The following is a 20,877-nucleotide window of genomic DNA, read 5'->3' on the forward strand; positions in this document are numbered from 1 at the left end:
CAGTCACAGGCTGCTACACTGGTGCTTCAAGGAAAGTAAGGCTCCTAATAATCAAAAAAAGCTGTGGGTCCACAAGCTGTCAGGAAAATTACTCATTGCTTTTCATCTGTCCCAATGTCACTTGCCTGGAAAATATAATGCATTCTTTCCACATACTGGGTCCAGTCTTCAATGGCAGGATTGGATGAGTCAACCTTCCCAAATAATGGTATCATGCCAGAAGTGCAAAGGTGACTGTTGCAAGCAAATTTCTTCAGGAACGTGCTTTTCTCCTGTCACTACTGAAATAACTCCACAGAGGCTGGTATCCCGTAACCAAGTCATCCTTTATTTACAGGCAGAGCATGCTTGACACTGATCCAGCTCCGTCAGAGTCAGCTCCCAGATTGTACAGGATGTCTGACTCTCCTGTTCCTATCTGTCAGCCAGGTCTCCCTGATTGGACCAGATTAACAGCCCCAATCAGGCTGACCTCATTATAATCACCACACAGGGGACTGATGGACTCAAAATGGGGTTGATACCCATTCTGCCTATTAGTACCAGAGAAGCTGATGGCACTTTTGATGATGGCTTCATGTTAAAATTCAAGTCAGAAGTCTAAGGATCATGACTGCCTTATAGGTTTGAATTAGTCACAGCATGTTTTGGCTTATTCTGACCAGGTCTCGAGTGGATGGGACTTGATAAGTCCAGCAAGGTAAGTATTATTATTTTTGTTGAGTGCAGTGGAGCAGGAACACTCCATCATGTTCCACAAAAATGATCTGAACTGCTCCTGTCCCAGAACCACATGTGCTATATTGTTTGCACACTCCAAGCAGTTTACTGACAGTCAGGGCAGCCCAGTATAGGAAGACCTCAATGCAGCAAAGTTCACTAGAACTCCCATTGGTGGCCTCCAGCATGCAAACTGAATGTTATTGAGGCTGGTTTCTTAAAATAGCAGCAGTTTTATTTTCAGTCAGTATAATGAAACAGTCTGTTGTCCAAACGTCAAAATTGACCTCATAGCTCAAACTGTTGGCTGAAGATTTTTAAGTTAGATCAAAGTATATTCCTGGTAACAATGTAAGTGAGAAAATTGAAACTCCTAGTGTTACACCCGACTAATTCGAGTATTTAACAGTGCTCCCTGAGTATCTTGATTGCATTGCTAAATTTATTTCAATAGAAGATAATGTTGGTTATCAACTGAAAAAAAAATTAACTTTCCATTTCTCCACTGCTGCAGATCTGCTGCTAGGGTCGGGTTAATTTTCTTCCTTTTTACAGACCATCGCAAAAGGTTCTCTGGTTGTTTCATTCTTATATAAATGGCCACGCATTCTGTGAATACATCGGCATTCAAACCTGCAGTTAAACCAAAAACAGCGCTGTCATAATGAATGTTAATTGAAACTTGCCACGGATATTTCAATCGGTAAATACAATCATTTCATATCAGATTTCAGTCATTTGAAAAGATTTCATGTCATGTGATACAAAAATGTTAATATTATGCTCAGTATGTATAACGCAATATGCTGGATCAATGTCAGGAAAGATTGGAAAGCAAAATTAACCCCTGAGGATCTGACACCTTTCAATCAAGCTGATACTGATAGCAAACACAGTAACACGTGGCTCAATGGGCTGGAGGGACAAAGACAAACTAGCTACATTGAGCATGAAATATACAAGTACAGTTGGAATGCATGAGATGATAACATACTAACACACATCAGGTTAACATACATGTTAGACTTATTTCCCTTGTTGGGACTGTTAACTTGTGTTGAAAGTGATGTTGCAAGAATTCCAGATAATAGATAGTTGCGCTGTGATGTATAACATTCAATGTTTTGCAAGTAGATATATTGCAGATTGTGGTGTTGAGATCTACAGATCAAGAGTTCATAATTTCCCTGCCAGATCTGTGCTGTGTTCAGTGATAAGAAACTCCAGCAGAGGTGCTACCAACTTGGCAGTCTCAAAACATTGCAATCTTCCAGGAATGTCCTGAAGTCTTCAGGAATGCAATGTTAAACTCTTGTGACTGCTGAAGAAACACAAGAGAAAAATAATATTTTCACCAAAAAAACTGTATTTTCTGATAACCTCAGAACCTGGGATCCAAATAAGATTTCTGAGTTGTAGTCACTGTTTCATTTTAAAGTAGAAGATGTGGTCATCAATTAAAATTTATTTCGTCATGGGAATGTGCGTATGACTGGCAAGGTTAACATTTATTGTCCACAGAAATTGCCCTGGAGAGGGCGGTGGTGAGCTGTTTTTATGGAATTCTGCAGTCTGCATGGTTTAGGTGCAGTTTTTCTTCATTCATTCATGGGAACTGGGCATTGCTGGCTGGCCAGCATTTATTGCCCATCACTAGTTGCCATTGAGAACGTAGTGGTGAGCTATTTTCTTCAACTGCTGCAATGCATTTGGTATTGGTACACCAACAATGCCATTCGGGAGGGAGTTTCAGGATTTCAACGCAGTGACACCAAAGAAACTGTGATATATTTCCAAGTCAGGATGGTGAGTGACTTGGTGCTGAACCTCAGAGTGTTGTTCCCACATATCTGCTGCTATTGTCATCGGAGACAGTACCAGTCATGGGTTGGAAGGTGCTGTGTAAAATTGAATTTCAGCAGAGCGTACTGTGGATAGTACTGCTGCCACTGAGCATTGGTGGCGGAGGGAGTGGACGTTCGTGGATGTGGTGCCAATCAACCAGGCTGCTTTGTCCTAGATGGTGTCAAGCCTCTTGAATGTTGCTAGAGCTGCACTCATTCAGGCAAGTGAGGAACATTTCATCATACTCCTCACTTAACCATGACACAATTCTACAGGTTGATAATCCTTGCAATAATTTTCCTGTATTCACCAAAATGGGTAAAAAGTATATTATCAATAAACATGAATAGTGTTAAACTTTCCTACAGTTCCTTGTTTGACTCCTTTCAGCATGATCTTGCACTGCCCGTTACACTGAAATTACCTTTCAGTTTGAAGGCACTTCCTCAGTGACTGCTGTCATGAGCCATTATTTGTCCTGTCTTCTGCAATTCTATTGAAGTATTTGACACGATGAACATGTCAACACCTTCATTATCTTCGTAGCTCATCTGCAATTCATCCTCCAGAGTTTGCACTCCTACCTGTCCCAAGACAACCAATTTATTTTCAGCAATGGCCTCTCTTACACAGTCACACAGCCACTGATAGAACTCACAAGGTTCTAGCTCTGGCTCCTCTTCCTCATTTGCAGCCTCCCCTTCAGTGGTATCATCTGTAACACAGCTTCCATAGGTATGTTGATGACATCCAGGTTTCTTTCTCAATAGTCCCTTACAACACTAGGATCTCTGAAATGTGCACTCAGATTGCTTGTCTGATAGTAAGTTGTGAATGAATCAACATTTTCCTGTTTAACTTTTGAAAAGAATGAAGCCATTTTTTTGCATCTCCTGCCAAAATTGTTCCTCCATTTTCGGTGACTTCACTCTTTCTTCGTTGTTTGCTCAAGTTGAACTAGGTTGCAATTTGTGTAAGAAATATGGAACCTGCTCCCATCAGAGGCAATTGAAGCGAATAGTGTTGGGTATTAGGGAAGGTAAATGGAATGTTGACCTTCATTTCAAAAGGAATAGAATACAAAAGTCTTGCTAAAACTATACAAGGCACTAGTCAGACCACAACTGGAATACTGTGAATAATTTTGTTCCCCTCGTCTAAGGAAAGATATATTTAGCGTTGGAGGCAGTCCAGAGAAGATTCATTGGGTTGATCCTGGGTATGGAGGGATTTTGTTGTGAAGAGAGTTTTGACTTGGATGAGCTTATGCAGATTGAAATTTAGAAGAACTCAAGGAGCAGCACTGTGGCTGGATGGCACAGTGCCTCAGTGGTTAGGGACCCAGGTTCAATTCCAGCCTCGGGTGACTGTGTGGAGTTTGCATATTCTCCCTGTGTCTACGTTGGTTTCCTCTGAGTGGATTGGCCACGCTAAATTGCCAATAGTGACCAGGGATGTGCAGGCTAGGTGGATTAGCCTAGGGAAATGCAAGATTACAGGGACAGGGTAGGGCAGTGGGATGCTGTTTGGAGGGTCAGTGTGCACTTGATGGGTCGAATGGTCTGCTTCCACACTGCAGGGTTTCTAGGATTCTTAGGGGGCTTAACAGGGTACATGTACTGAAGTTGTTTCTCCTTGTGGGAGAGTTTATGGCCGGGGAGGATAATCTCAAAGTAAGGAGTCACCTATTCAGAGGTGACAAAGATGTTTTCTTCACTCAAAGGGTGCTGAATCTGTGGAAGGATGTTAAGGCTGGGCTGACATAGATTTCTAATTATCAAGGTTTCATAGGTTCATGGGGATAAGGCTGGAAGGTGGAATTGAGGATTATCAGATCAGCCATAATCTCATTGAATAGCAGAGCAGACATGATGGACCGAATGACCTATTTCTGCTCCTATGTCTTATAGATACAATTGACAGGAACTGACAAGTACATAAGGAAGAATGGAATATGCTGACAGAGTTAGTAAAAGAGCAGTGGGGAGAGGTTTGGATGGAACTGAATGGGCTGAATGGTCTGCTGTAGATCTGGAATATTATTTTTGTTAACTTCTACCTCCACTCTATTACCTGCATTCATTCCATATTTTACCAAATTATTTTGACTTCCCTCCACTTGGCTTTTCAAATGACATTTTTGTAAGGCTCCCATCCTCCACAAACTCCAATATATCTAAGGCTCTGTCAGTCACAGTCTGTCCTACACTAAATGTCATTCGCCTCGCACTTCCCGTCATTGCTGAACTCCTTATTGTACCAAGGCAGTGAATTTAACATTCTCGTTCTTGTCTACAAATCTCTCCATTGGCTTATAATTGCAAACTTCTCCAACCCATTGTCCTTTCCTCACTAACTTCACTACACAACCCCCTCTATCTTCCGTGGCAAGACTCTTGAGCTGCCACTACACAAACAGCTGGTGCTCCTTGGAATTCACTCTGCCTCTCTCTTAAGAAAACACACATATTCAACCCAGTGTTTGATGTGATGCTACTTTTGGAATACTGCGTACAGTTCTGGTCACAGTTCGAAAGGCAGGATCTTGTTAAACTTGACAGGGTGCAGAAAAGATTTACAAGGACATTAATAAAGTTGCTGGAAAAGCTCAGCAGGTCTGGCAGCATCTGTGAAAGAAAAAACAGAGTTAACGTTTCGGGTCCGGTGACCCTTCCTCAGAATTGGGCATTATTTACAAGGACATTGCCAGGACTGGAGAATTTAAGTTAAAGGGAGAGGCTGAATAAGCTGGGGCTTTTTCCCTTGGAGCATCTGAGGCTGAGGGCTGATTGTATAAACATTTGTAAAATCATGAGGGGTATGGATAGGATGAAGAGCCAAAGTCTTTTTCCTAGAGTGGGAGAGTCCAAAACTAGAGGGCATAGGTTTAAGGTGAGCAGGGAAAGATTTCAAAAGGAGCTGAGGAGTAACATTTTCATGCAAAGGGTGGTGCTTGTATGGGATGAGCTGCCAGAGGAAGTGGGGGAGGTGCGTACAATTACAACATTTGGAAGGCATCTGGAAAGGAAGAGTTTAGAGGGATATGGGCCAAATGCTGGCAAATGGGAGTAGGTCAGATTGGGATGCTTGGTCAGCATGGATGAGTTGGACCGAAGGGTCTGTTTCAGTGCTGCATGATTCTATGACTCTATCTCTTCTAAGTGGATCACAAAAGTTAGATTCTGGATCCCTTTTCAACTTCAAATGCTCTACAAGTTGAAAAGGGAGCCAGAAGCTGACCTCTATGTTCTGCTTTAAAAGTAAATTTGAAGTTGGTCACAGAAAAGAACTGAGAGAAAAAGCTAAACCATAAAGACTATAAACACTTACCCCTTAATTTTTTGCATTTGGTCAATTGTTTCTGGGAGAGGGACATTGACTGTTTCAGGCAGAAACAAAACCAGAATTGCTGAAAACACTGTCAAACACCCCATCACAATAAAAGGCAGAAACTCATGCTGAACACCTGCAAAGATATAGATGATAAATTGTAAAACCAGCACAACAATATAAAGTCACAGACAGTCCAATTAACCAAGTCTCGTGGCCAATAACTACCCTTTTCTGTATTCTCAATGTTCGTACATTCAAGTTGCCTGGCAATTATTATTTTCATTTCTAATTTTGAGGTTAGTTTTCTTCTGGCTGTTTTTGATTCTTCGTCAGGTACCGTTCCCTGGCAAACAGGTAGGAAACTGGCTCCCAATCAGTAACTGGAGAATTGGATTGGCATTACTTTGGTTTTTGTTTAAAATTTTGAGAAATTTTGATTTTTTTTTCATGGAATGTGGACCATCCCTCAGGTTAATTAAGAAGGTGGTGGTGAGTGGCCATCTTGAACTGCTTGGAATCTGTGAGGTCAGAGTGCACTTATGGCACTGTTAGGGTGAGCTGAGACAAGAAAGCAGCACTAAGTTTGTATCCAGACTGAACTGCAGAGAACTATCATTTCCTGATCACAATAAGAATTCCCACTGCTATTCTCAAGCCTGATACAATTTCTCTCCTAGAAAGGATGAAGGAATGGTGATGTATTTTCAAGTCAGATTGGCATGTGAATTGGAAGAGAACTTAACATGTGGTTGTGTGCTTTTATAACTGCTACCCTTGTTCTTCTTGGTGTTAGTGGTCTTGGATTTGGAAGGGGCTGTTGAATAAATCTTAATAAGTACTTCACTGTAGATAATGCAGACTGCTAATATGGTGCATCCATGGTGAAGGGTGTGAATGTTTAATGCGATCGATGAGCCAGTCAAGTGAGAAGCTTTGTCCTGAATGGTGTCAAGCTTTCTTGAGTGTTATTGGAGTTAAATTTATTCAGGCAAGTTAGATTATTCCATCATATTCTAAACTGTAGTTTATTGATGGTGAAAAGGATATGGGACATCATGGGCTGAATTATGCACCAGAGAATACCCAGCCTCTGATGTACTTGTGCATCTAGGTGGCTGGTCGTTGGTTTCTGATCAATGGTAATGCCCAAAATGTTGTTAGGTTGGGTGGGATTCATTGATTGTCAAGGGGTGTTGGTTAGAACCTGTCTTGCTGGCATTTGTGTCCAGTGAACATTACTATCGACAATCTGCTTAAAACTAAACATCATCCAGGTCTTTTGCACGTGGGCATGCCATTCAATTTTATTAGGGTTCTATAATTAGCCCACTCAATCAAATATTATTTTGATGTCCAGGACAGTTACCTTCACCTCATTCTGCAATTCAGTCATTTTGTGCATGTTTAGAATAGGGTTGCAATGAAGTTTGGAGCTTGTGGTGCCTGTAGATTGCACACTGAGCATCAGCAAGTAGATTATTAATAAGTAAGTGCCACTTGATAGCTCTTGCTGACACCTAATGTTTTGATCTCAGTGATATTATTACTGGACAAGTCAGATCCCGGGTTAAATCTGACTTGTCGGAATTTTTTTAATTAATGAGGTTTGTTTTTACTGAAATATAAGGATGCAATGCTGCAGATCTGGTTTTAACAATAAAATAGAAGTTTATTTCACAAAGAAACAACCTAAAATAGAAAAAAAATGAGCTACTTGCATATAACACAATTCAAAAGATATTAAAAATACAATATTCAATTTATCCCAATGGCACACCTTTAGCCTACTGAAACATCAACGATCATTCACATTTGTGGGTTTGACTTAACTGTTGCTTTTAGTTCCAGGTCTTGAGAGTCTGGTAGCCTTTTGAGTATTCATGCAACTGAGCTTAGGGTTTCTTGGCTTCAAATAATATCTTCAGGGTTTTATTACTTTTGGTCTGCAATTGTCAAACTAAAACCCTTACACTGAGGTACCCTATTTCTAACTCTTCTGAATTAACTCCTTGCTCTAGGAGAGCTGTTTTATACATTCAGCTTTATCCTGACCATCAGTGATCCGAATCTAAAAGCTTTCCAAACTATGGGTACTTCCTCCAGGCAAAAATTAAACTAATCCCATCCTTCTAACTGGAAGCAGGCTAATGATCTCCAATTTATTCTGTTTATTCTGTCAGCTCATAAAACGTTCCCAATACAAACAAATTCACAACATGAATTACCTCTCTCATACTGATTTTTTAAAAAATCCATCCTGAAATACTGACAAATTAATCATTAAACCCCTTGTACACACAGAGCAAGATGTACGTGCTACTCATTCCTAATGCAAACAGCAAAATAATTTATGTTAAAAATGTATAAATCACACGCTTTATGTCACACAGACTATTGGGTTACTATAATGACGGGTGGTAATTGGCTGGATTTTATATTTTTTTCTGAAGCTGGGCAATTTTTCATTTTGTCATAGTTTACCTGGAACAGATTGGCTAAGGTAGCAGTTTGTTCTAGAGAACAAACATTCAGTGCTACAGCTGGAATGTTGTCAGAATTCACAGCTGTTGTTCCCTGTGCTCAGCTGTTTCTTGGTCTCATGGAGTAAATCCAATTGTCTAATGAATTCCTTCTGCAATGTGTGGGATTTCAGCAGGACTCCAAGATGGATCATTCACTCAGACCATCTGGCTAAAGATGGTTACAAAGACTTAAGCCTTCACTTCCTTGTGAAATGTCTTAGGCTCTGGCTTCACCAATGATGGCTGTACATAGGAACTACTCTTTTGGTCAGTTACTTAATTGTCCATCAAAATTCATGCCTGCATATGGTGAGACTGCACAGTTTGATCTGATCCCCATTGGTTTAGTGATAAGTTAGCCAACTGGATCAAAGACCATCATCCTCCATTTCTGCACCAAGGATTCTGCTAGATCAGAGAAGCATGGAACCTGCTTTTTGACCAAACGTGATATTTTTGCCTTTTTCATGCTCAAGAGATTTTTCTTCAGCCACTTCCAGTAACTGCTGCAGGCAGAGGCACCCAGCCTTTGAGAGGGAGAGGTTGACTTTAAGTAGTGTCAGCCACCTTTAAGTGGTGTTGGCCTTATGTAAATTTGGGCACTCTGCTGAGGTGTGGAGCCTGTCTTAGCCATGGGCTGGAGATACCATCATTTAATTAGAAATCAGCGTAAAGGTTTTGACCCAAGTGAATCATGGAGAAGTGTTCCATATTAATCAAAATGTTTGTATCCATTTTTAGGTTTTCCACTTATTCTTCAATGTGTATATGACAGTACTAAAGTTTATTACTTCAATAGCAATAGTTAATTCATGATTAATATCAACATTTTGGCTATCATACATTAATGCGTTCTTTATAGGTGTGTTTGTAGTAGTCCATGCAAGGAGTCAAGGAACATGGGAAAAGGAGCAAGAACAGGCCATACAGCACCTTAGCCCTCCTCTGCCATTTAGTATGATTATCACCAATCTTTGACCTCCAATCTAAATTCTCATCTGATTCCCATACTGGTGGAATTACTTACAATTCAAAAATATATAACTTTGGACTTGAATTTAGGGATATTTAACTGATTAAATTTAGTACAGAAATCCTTATTCTGCATCACTGTGCCATTTTTATGGAGACAGATAGAGTAGGCAGGCAATGCTATATCACCTCAATATATCTCACTGCATCACTAGCCTCCTGCCTCCTCCAAAGCCATACAGTCCTTTCCTTAAATTCTCTTTTCTACCACGGCTTCTGAGATCAAAGGTGGTGGAACCTGAGTGAACAATGAAAGCACTGCTTGCACCTGATAATATTTTCACAATGGGATGGTTGCAGATGATGAAGTAGAATTATATTCTGAATGAAATGTTAACCTTTCTATATCTTTGCAAAGGAAAAGGTAATCCATAACCAGGATACCAAAGTAACATAGATGGGTGACCAGCAACCAGCAAAGTGGTTAATGGACCTTTGGAGGAAACTCTGCAATACCTGGATAAATAGACTTTGGAGGTGGTGGAATATGGAGAAGATGAAATGGAATCATCAGGTTTTGGGTTGGTATTGAGATGGTTGTCCTCTTTTTTCAAATATCCTGATTAATAGAATAACTCCTATTACTGTTTAAGCACTTCTTCGTTGTGGCTCAGTGGAAAGCACTGCTGCCTCAAGGACCCAGGTTCAGTTCATGCATGGAGTGACTGTCTGTGTGGAGTTTACATGTTCTCCCTGTGTCTACGTTGGTTCAGATAGGTGCTCCAGTTTCCTCCCACAGTCCAAAGATATGCAGATTAGGTGAATCGGCCAAAGTAAATTGTCCCACTGTTTTCAGGGATGTGTGGGTTAGTGGCTTAGTCATGGTAAATGCAGGTTACAGAGTTAGGCTGGGGGGAGCTGGGTCTGGATGGGATGCTTTTCAGAGGGTCAATGCAGACTTGATGGGCTGAATGTTCTCTTTCCGTACTGTAGACATTCTATAATTCCACAACAGAAAGGATTCATTTAAATAATACACCCAGGTTTCTCAGGCATAATGAGATATTGGATTCAGTCAAATGCTACCAGCCTCTGACTCCTGAAGTGGGATAGGTACAGTACATGGTGATGAGAGTCCTGAGTAGGGTAGGGAATGATTTAGTAACTCATGGGTATTTACAACACCACTCATCTCTTCATTTGGAACATGGGCATGTGGTGTGAATTTGAGGATGGTCGATGAGTATTGGGCCAATGGAAGAAATTTTTCCTGATATTCTACATCCATACAGAAATTAAACTGTTATCTTACCAAGATAAAAAATGTAAGGCGAGATGATGGCTCCAAACCTGCAGGCCATAGAGCTCACACCAACACCCATGTTCCTTACCACAGTTGGGAACAGCTCAGAGCTGTAGACGTAAACTATGGCAAAGGCAGTTGTTGCCCCAAACTTTCCAATCATCACCAGCACTGTGGCAAGCACAGAAAGATCTAGAAAAAATACAGACATGCATGAAGTTAGTGGAAGATGCACAAGTTTATATATTGGTTAGAGACAAAAAAAACTGCAAATGCTGGAATCCAGGTAGACAAACAAGAGGCTGGAAGAACACAGCAAGCCAGGCAGCATCTGGTCAATATTTCAGGTATTAGCCTTCTTCAGTCCTGACTGCTTCTTTCATCCAGATGCTGTCTGGTTTGCTGTGTTCTTCCAGCCTCTTGTTTGTCTAACAAGTTCATAAATGCCTGTCTGCATTATCCTGTCAGACATTACATACGTAGATAATTTACTACATATGTTTTTCTGACATGGATCCTTGCAAATTAGACATACATTTTGAGAATACACAGAGGTACTCCCTATGCATTAAAGCACACATCCAGATTTTCTCTGTATATGTCCTAAATAAATCAGATCCTGCACTGAAAGCATGCATTCATAAAACAGTTTGTCATGTTGGTGCTAATAAGTACTTGGCTGTTGGAAAAGCGACACATAAAATGGGCAAGGTGTCTTAATCCACTAATGCAAAAATAGGAGCAGCAGTAGATCGAATGACATCCCAAACCTGTTTTGTCATTCAGAATGACCAAGGTCAATCTTCTGCTTCATATCCACTATAGCAACTGCTCCCATATCTCTTGATTCCCTGAGACACCCAAAATCTGTCTATCTCAGCATTTAACTGACTCTGCAACAAGCATTTAAAAATTTTCTATTATAATCTCACCAAAACTGTAGGCTTTTGTAGCAAGACCTCCTTATTCTTGTACTCTGAAATGAAGACCAACGTGCTATTTGCAATTCTAATTGCTTGCTGAATCTTCATGCTTATTTTGTATTCCCTGTACTCAAATCTCTAAAAACAGCAATACTTAGTGGTTTCATGACCTTTTAACATAAAACAAATGCTTTTCAATTGTTACTAGAAAGTGAACACCCTCATAGTTCCCAAGATTATACTCAATATACCAGCTTGTTGTCATTTGCTTAATGTGTTTATCTCTCTGCAGGATCATTATATCCTCACAGCTTTCATTCATACTTGGCTTTGTATTGTCAACAAATTTGGATTCAATATGCTCTGCCTCTTTGTCTATAATATAAACTGTAAATATGTAAGACACAATCACAGATCCTTGTTCCAATCCATTATTTACAGCCTGCCAACTTGAAAATACAGTTTATCCCTGTTTCCCGTCTGTCAAACATTCATCCATGCTTATATATTACTCGTGCCCCCATGGGTCCTATTTGGCATGCGAACATTTTCTGTCGAACCTCATGGAACGTCTTTTGAAAATCCAAGTATACTACACCTACTGCCTCCTCTTCATACACCTAGCATATTACATTAAGAAAACTTAACTAAATTAATGGAACACAATTTGGCTTTTGTAAAACCAGCTTGACTCTGTCTGATTATATCCTGAGTTTTTGTGCATTATTAAAACTTCCTTAATGACAGGTTCCAGAATTTCCTGATGACTGATGTTAAGCTAACTGGCCTACAGTTAAGAAAGTATTGTTTACCTCCTTTCTTAAATAATATCATTATGTTTGCTAACTTCCAGCCTTCTGGGGCTTTTTCAGAACCTAGGGAATTTTGGAAAAATAATACAACAATCACAACTACAACTTAAATTTATAGTGCATTGATTAATTCAATTTATATTCCCTCATCAGTTGGGGTAGAATTTTAACTCATATCTCTAGAACACTAGTCCTGGCATCTGAGCTACTAGTCCAGTTACCACTATCCAAATATTCTCCTTTGTCTGTTGCGATACTGTTGAAGATGCTTAGTGTGTTGCTGCAGTGCATGTTAGATGCATCTTATAGATGATATACAATGCTGCTACTGACTTACTGTACTTGGACTCCCTGACCAAAGGCTGTCTTCTATAATGTGACTGAGGACTGCTGACAACCATGACAAGAAAAAAAGACAAAAAAGTTTTCTGGCTTTGTGTTTGCGCTAAAGGGAGAAGTAGTGTGCCTTGGTACCTATGGCTGGGGCAGTAGTCAAAGTGCAAAGCTGCAAGACAAGGTTAGGATGCTGTCAGCCTCAAGGTAGGCTCAAGGTTAATGAGCATTAAGGGAGCAAACAAACAGACCTTAAATGCATCCTGGTTCAGTCCTTGAGAAGCTACTGATTCTTACTTCCATGTCAGAGTTGTTGATGTCTAGTTCTCCCACAAAGCTGCATATTAAAGAGGCAAAATTTGCAGTTCATGAGGCCGACAACAAGCAATAATCCCTGTTGACAGAAGCGTCACCTGACTTCTCATGCGTTCTGCCAGATTTCTCACCATTGCCCACATCCTTCAGGATCCAATAAGATTTGTCCATTAACTTACATTTTGGCTGAATAATTGTAGCCACAAGAATCTTAATGAGATCAGAAAATAGTTCAGAATTTGTGAAGTGCTTGTGGGAGAGACAGAATCTGTGAGTAACTGTCTTTCCAATCCTCTTCATCCTTCTTCTTAGGCAGTCTCTTGAGATTGAGGATGTTTTTGTTTTCCCACTCTAGAGCTGTGGTGATGAGGTAACTAAACCATGCCGCATGTGATGTTTGAAGAGGTAGGTGGCTGAGATGTTTGGGTATTTGTATACTCCTTCTGCTATTTTTCCTTGCTCTCCAACTCAGCTTGTTGCAAACATTTAAGACTTTTGGCACCTTTGCAGATGCTTCTTCTCCATTTTGGGCAAGAGATTCCCTTGAGGCGTAGGGGATATTGCATTTTTTCATGGTGGCTTGAGGACACCCTTGAAATGTTACCTCTGCCCTTCCAATAACCACTTACTATGACCAAACTTGGAGAACAGAACTTATTTTTGAAGCTTTGTATCAGACATGCAGATGATGTGGCCCACCCAACAAAGCTGATTGGCTGTAAGCAGTGCCTTGACACTGGGGATGGTAACCTAAGAGAGGACACTCATATAGATGCATGAAATCTGACACTGGATTTGCAAGATTTTGGAAAGGCGTCGCTGGTGATACCTCTCTAAGGATTTGAGGTGTCAGCTATACATTGCCCATGTCTTTGATGCACATAGAAGGGCAAGTAAACTGCTACCTCGCACACTGACTTGGTACTGGGTTTGACGATTTTGTCATAAACAATTCTGTTTCTCAAATAGCCAAAGGCTACATTGGTACACTGTAGGTGATGTGGAGCATCACTGTTGATGTTTGTCCTTGCTGACAGGAAGTTCCTAAAGTATGAGAATTGATTCCCTCTGTCCACAATGGTTTCTGCTGACACCCCCATTGGCTCTTGTCCTATAACTGCCCCATTCTTACCCTAGTCTCTGTGTCCAAAACTATGCATGTGAATGAGTTGGTCAGCATTATCTAGGGATGGGAGGTGTGCAGCAAACAAGAAATCAATGCATTTGGATACCCAAAGATTAAGGACTGTGTGTCTTGTACAATGCATGGTCTATTTGTAATGTTCTATTCATTTGAACACCTACAAGTCAATGGTCCTTTGGCCATTCCTTCACAGGTTGAATTACCTACCGTGTCCACTCCAGGTGTGGTTGCAGCCATTTTCTTCCCCCATTTTGCACTTTCAATTTCCAGCATGGTGGAAGATGGCAGTGAGTGGTCTTCCACCTCTACATGTTGGTGAGCCCCCTAGTCATCCAAATCTCCTTTCTGGTGGCTCTTCCTGTAAGATCCACCAGCTTTGCATCTGCCCACACAAACAATCTACATGAACCTGTACATTCTCTAGCCCCTGGGGTTTCAGGTGACCATGCCAGTTGTGGTCACACACTGCCCCAGCCTGAAGCTAGGGTTCTCCTGACCATGGGTGAACGCCCCCGTCACCTAGAGCTTGACTTCCTTTCTATCCATGCTTTACCATATCCCACCTTTTGGATATTGTTACTTCCCCTTCACAGTTGTTTTCTCACTTCCCCTCCCCACCCAACCCTACCCCCCCACCCCACAAGTACGGAAGAATAATTCGCTATGTCTGCTTTGTGTGGCAGCAGCCCCCTCGCTCCCTCCCTGATCTCCATTCCCCTTAGATATTGTGGACAGACTGTCCCACCCCCTTGAACGACTTAACCAGATACCTCTGGATGAGAAGTGCTCAACCATTAACTGGTGCTGTATATCTTCCCAGTGTATTAGCCCTAGTGTCTGGACTGGTTGCTATGGAACCACAGGTCTGATGGTGATCCACTTCCCAGACCTCAGAAACACCCCTGTTGGACACCCGAACACGGTCAATATGAGAGAGATACTGCACCAAGACCCCTGACTGACAAGTGCTTCCATGGACTTTAGTGAGAACTACTCACCTAGGACTTTGAGACATGACTGCTTGCATGTGCAGTGTTTTTTGCTGCATAAGCTACTGACACATGGTGCAGTTGTGAGATTGATGATGTACAGAAAGATATATGAACCTGGTTGCCTGGTTGTGTGAGTGCTAACTGGCACTTAGAGGCAGCGCAATGCATGGATGCTGTGAGAACGCAGGTAGACACTGGGTAAGTAAGCTGACACTAAGAGTGCATGTAAACAGCCCTGGTCCAAACCATGAGTTCAGTTTTTGTCTGTGCACACAAAGTGTCTCTGAGGCAGCGTTTCAATGCTGGTTGCTGCCACACTCTGCAATGTGGCTCTATGCTTCCTAAGTGTTCTGCAGCTATATATCAGAGATGCCATGATGGTCATGCAGTTTTGGCAAACACCAGAAGTGAAAATCCATGGATGAGGGGTGCATGTGGCTGGCTCCCCTGAATTATATCCTAAATGCTGTTTGGTGCTGAGAAACATCAAGGTCCTTCAGAGCAGGTAGCAAGCTGAATTTGCAGGTATCTGCTCTGGTTTCCATGTCAAGTTTTCTCTATGTGTAGCTAGTTTGGCATGTTTGATTAGGCAGGAAGTCGAATACTAATGAAGTGAGTTGAGCCGTTAACAAAGCATTTAACAAGTAATAATTCCCTTAAATTAGTATCTTGGTACGACCTAGTGAGAAACTCACCTTGCTACTTGTTAAAAGTGTTAGACATCAAGATGGATCTTGCCAGACTTCTTGTCTAATTCTGCTACAATTCTCACTACAGCCCACTTTGCTCAGACTCTTATAATGTGCTGCCCTTTAACAAGTTTTGCGAGTACCAGTTGTGAACTGAGTCAAGAACTGCCAACCCAGAGTGAAAATACCTGGAAGAACATTAGCTGAACCTCTGTGAGCAGATTACTACTGAGATTTGTCACTTTGGATTGTTAATTCTCTTCATCTACTCCCATGCTAAACTTGTCAATAGCTGGTTATTTTCCATCATGGATTTTCTTTCTGAAGCTATGATTCTCACCTTATTTCCCTTGCTGTCCTCAGACAAGAAATACCATTTGAAAATCTATAGTCAGTAAGCTTCGCAAGGTCAGGAAGGAGAGGAGGAGAAGTCACATCTGGAGTCAGACACAGGCCGACTGAGTGAGGCAGTGTGGGAATTTGGTGCAGAGGGGAAGAGGTGCTTTTTGCTTGTGTTTCTTTTTCTGGATCATAGCTTGTAAGGTTTTTTTTGAGACAGGATAAATTGAAGCCCAGGATCACAGGCCCAGCTCAAAAGAGTAACATCACAGGTAAAACCCTGTAAAAGTTCATTGGTTGGTGATAATTTAACTAGGTTACTTTCAGATTGAAAGTAAATGAGGGAAGTATTTACGGGTTACAAAGTAAAAGACCAGTAGGAATTTTAAAAAATAAAATCAATAATCAAATAAAATAGAGCTGCCAGGCCAGGTGATGTGCTGTACCTGAATGATATGGAAGCTGGTGAACCCTTTTGTGACTCATAGAGGCCACATCTGTAGCAGGTGCTGGTTGCTTGAGGAACTGCAGGTTTGAGTGGATGCGTTGGAGTCTGATCTTTGAACACCATAAAATATTTTGGAGGGGCAAAGTTACCTGGATGCTGTATTTCACAAGGCAGTAACACTGCTTAGATTAATTATGTTGAACTTGGTCAGGGATAGGAGGGTGTGACTACAAGCGAGGCAGGAAGAGGAATATAGGAGATAGTGCTGAAAGTTTTAGGTTCTTGCTCCCTGTGTGGACAAGAGTGGGACTGCAGGCTGGATGAACAAACTGACCAAAAAAATACACCATGGAACAGGGACTCATTCAAGAGGGGGAGAAAAGAGAAAAGTCATTGTAATTGCGGATAGTATAGTCAGAGGGAATAGACACAGTTCTCTGTGGCAGGATTAAGAATCCTGAAGGCTGTGTTGCCTGGTGCCTGGGGTCAGGACATCTCATTGGGGCTGCAGAGGAACTTGCAGTGGGAGGGGAAAAATCCAGTTGTCATGGCCCACATAGGCATCAATGCTATAGGCTGAAAGAGGAAAGTGGTTTTGCTAAGGGAATATCGGCAGTTAGAAGCTAAATTAGAAAGCAGAATCAAAAGGGTAAAAGTCTCTGGATTACTACCTGAGCCACAAGAAAATTGGCACAGGTTCAACAAGATTAAAGAGGTAAACGTGTTGCTCAGTGATTGGTGTGGGAGAAACGGGTTCAAATTTGTGGAACATTGGCACCAGTACTGGGGAAGGGGAGAGCTGTTCCGATGGGACAGGCTCTACCTGAATCATGCTGGGTCCAGAGTTCTGGTGAATGGCATAACTAGTGCTGTGGATAGGGCTTTAAACTAAATAGTGGGGATGGGTCCGGTTGCATGGAAAATTATGGAAAAATTTAAAGTGGGCGGAGGGCACAGAAAAGGTTAATAAAGTTTCCAGGCCAAGTAATAGGTCAAAGAATATGGAAAGGATCAGGAATCTAACTTCAGACACAACAGATAAGGGGATGACTATGAGAAGGGGATCGATCAACGTAGGATTGAGGGTGTTGGACTTAAATGCACACAGTATTGAAAACAAAATAAATGTACTTGTAGCACAGATTGAAATTGGCGAGTACAATGTTGTGGTTTTCACAGAGATATGGGCTGCAAAGTGTTCAGGGCTGGGAACTAAATATCCAAGTGTACACATTCTATGGAAAGGATAGGCAAATGGGCAGAGGGGGGAAGGGTTGCCTTGTTAGTATGAAATAAAATAAAATAAATATCAAGAATGATATTAAGTCGAAAGGTGTAGAGTTGAGGAACTGCAGAGGAAAAAAATACCCTGATGGGAGTTATATACAGGGCCTCCTAGCAGTAGACATGATGTGGGAAGAAAATAAATCTGGAGATAGAAAAGTCATGTAAGAAAGGCAGTATAACAATAATAATGGAAGTCTTCATTAGCAGGTGGCCTGGAAAAATCATGTTGAATTTGGGTGAAGTTTGATTTATTGTTGTCATATGCACCGAGAAACAGTGATAAGTATGGTTTTACGTGCTCTACAGGCAGATCGTACCATATAAAGTGCATCAGCATTACAGAACAGCATACAGGATACAGTGTTTCGGCTGTAGAGAATGTGTAGTGAATCTTAAGAAGAGAAATTCATGGAATGACTATGACATGAGTTTTTGGAGCAACTTGTGGTAGAGTCCACTACGGAACAGGCAATCCTGGATTTGGTGATGGGTAATGAGGCAGACTTGATTAGGAAGCTTAAAGTGAAGGAAATCCTGCGGGGAGCACGGACCTCTAATATGGAAGAATTCACCCTGTAGTTTGAGAGGGAAAAGCTGGAATCAGATGTAACAGTACTACAATTAAGTCAAAGTAACTGCAAAGACATGAGGGAGGAGCTGGCCAGAATTGTTGCATAGAAGTAAAAAAAACATGTAATATGATGAAGATTAGTGGGAAGACAAAGGATCGGGAATCCTCTAAAAACCAGCAGTGGATAACTAAAACAGCAATAAGGTAGGAGAAAATAAAATATAAGGTTAAGCTAGCTAGTAATATAAAAGAAGATTGCAAGAGTTTTTGGTATCTAAAAGATAAGAGAGAAAAGAGTGGACATTGGACTGCTGGGGAAGTAGTAATGGGGTGCAAAGAAATGGCTGTTAAACTGAATAGGTACATTGCATCAAATTTCACAGCAGAAGACACCAGCAACCTAGCATACCATTAAGACAGTACTTATCATTAAGGAGGTGTTGGGGAAGCTGAAAGATCTGAAGGTGGATAAATTACCCAGGCCAGATGAACTACATCCCAGGGTTCTGAAGGAGGTAGCTGAGGAGATTGGAAAGGCATTGATGGTGATCTTTCAGGAATCACTGGAGTCAGGGAGGACCCCAGTGGACTTAAAAATGGCTAATGTATCACTCCTATTTAAGAAGGGAAGGAGGTAGAAGCCAGGAAACTATAGGCAAATTAGCCTGACCTCAGTTGTTGGTAGGGTTTCAGAGTCCATTATTAAGGATGAGATTGTGAATACGTAGAAGTGCATGGTAAAATAAGGCTAAGTCAACACGTACTTTGTCAAGAGGAGGTCATGCTTGACAAATCTGCTAAAAATTCTTTGAGGACATAACATACAAGTTAGACAAAGGACAGCCAGCAGACATGATGTATTTGGATTTTCAAAAAAGACTTTGACAAGGTGTCACACAGGAGGCAGCTGAATAAGAGCCCGTGGTGTTCGGGACAAGGTACTGGCCATAGATAGAGGATTGGCTGACAGGCAGAAAGCAGAAAGTGGGGTTAAAAGGGCCTTTTTGAGGATGGCAGCTGGTGACTAGTGGAGTTCGCAGGGTTCAGTGTTGGGACCACAACTATTATATATTAATGATATGGATGAAGGAACTGAGGGCATTGTTGCTAAGTTTGCAGATGACACAAAGATAGGTGGACCGACAGGTAGGATTGAGCAAGTGGGGAGACTGCAGAAGAACTTCCACAGGCTGGAGAATGGACAAAGAAGTAGCAGATGGAATACAATATGGCAAAGCATGAGGTTATGCACTTTGGTAGGAAGAATAGAGGCATAGACTATTTTCTGAATGGGGAAAGTCTTAGAAAATTTATCACACACAGGGACTTAGGAGTCCTATTCAGGATTCTGTTAAGATTAACATACAGGTTCAGTTGGCAGTTAGGAAGGCGAATGCAATGTTATCATTCATTTCAAGAGGGGTAGAATACAAGAGCAGAGATGTACTGCTGAGGCTGTAAGGCTCTGACCAGACCACCTTTGGAAAATTGTGTGCAGTTTTGGTCATGTCTAATGAAGGATGTGCTGGCTTGGAAGGGGTCAGAGGAGGTTTACAAGAATGATCCTGGGGATGAAGAACTTTTCAAATGGGGAGCAACTGAGGACTCTGTGTCTGTAATAAGTGGAGTTCTGAAAGATGAGGGGGCACCTCACTGAAACTTTCAGAATACTTAGATGCCTGAATAGAGTGGACGTGGAGGAGATGTTTCTACATGTAGGAGAGATTAAGACCCGAGGGCACAGCCTCAGCATGAAGGGACGAACGTTTAGAACTGAGATGAGGAGAAATTTCTTCAGCCAGAGGATGGTTAGTCTGTGGAGCTCATTGCTGCAGAAGGCTGTAGAGGACAAGGCATTGAATGTATTTAAGTCAGAGATAGATAGATTGGTAAGGGGATCAAGGGTCACAGGAAGAAGGCATGACAATGGGGGTGAGAAACATATCAGCCATGATTGAATGGCAAAGCAGACTCGATGGGCTGACTGGCCTAATTCTGCTCCTACATCTTACGATCTTTTGGTCTTATGGTCTAAGTAATCTTAGACAAACTTAAGCGAGGCAGTTTTTCTTCCTCAGTCAGATTTTGAAAAACTGAAATAATTTTGACATTTGGAACTCATTTCCAGAACGGTGATTGTATCAGTGTTAGTGGTGGTAATGTTTTTGAACATCAAAAGGAGATTGTTTGATTAATTTTTAAAAAACAATTGTCATTTCCTGGCTTTTGTACAGCATGAATGCTACTTCCCACTTATCAGGCCAAGGCTAAATTTAGCACACATGGATACAAAGTGCTTCAGCATTTGAGAGTTGCAAATGGAACTGAA

The 20,877-nt window shown here is 41.3% G+C and overlaps 1 protein-coding gene across 1 annotated transcript in view; it reads right to left on the bottom strand.

Annotated features, from left to right (window-relative positions):
• Positions 1-426: 426 nt before the first annotated feature.
• LOC109915393 (solute carrier family 22 member 5-like) overlaps positions 427-20,877 on the bottom strand; it is a 116,285-nt gene continuing 95,834 nt past the window's right edge. The window contains exons 8-10 of the mRNA XM_048603986.1: positions 10,705-10,887; positions 5,896-6,031; positions 427-1,353 (exon numbers count right to left, since the gene is read on the bottom strand). Of these exons, the coding sequence (XP_048459943.1) occupies positions 1,254-1,353; positions 5,896-6,031; positions 10,705-10,887 (419 nt within the window). The 3' untranslated portion in view covers positions 427-1,253. The remainder of the gene's footprint in view (positions 1,354-5,895; positions 6,032-10,704; positions 10,888-20,877) is intronic.

The sequence above is a fragment of the Rhincodon typus genome, chromosome 12 (genome assembly GCF_021869965.1).
Source record: "Rhincodon typus isolate 14 chromosome 12, sRhiTyp1.1, whole genome shotgun sequence".
Classification (NCBI taxonomy): Eukaryota; Metazoa; Chordata; class Chondrichthyes; order Orectolobiformes; family Rhincodontidae; genus Rhincodon; species Rhincodon typus.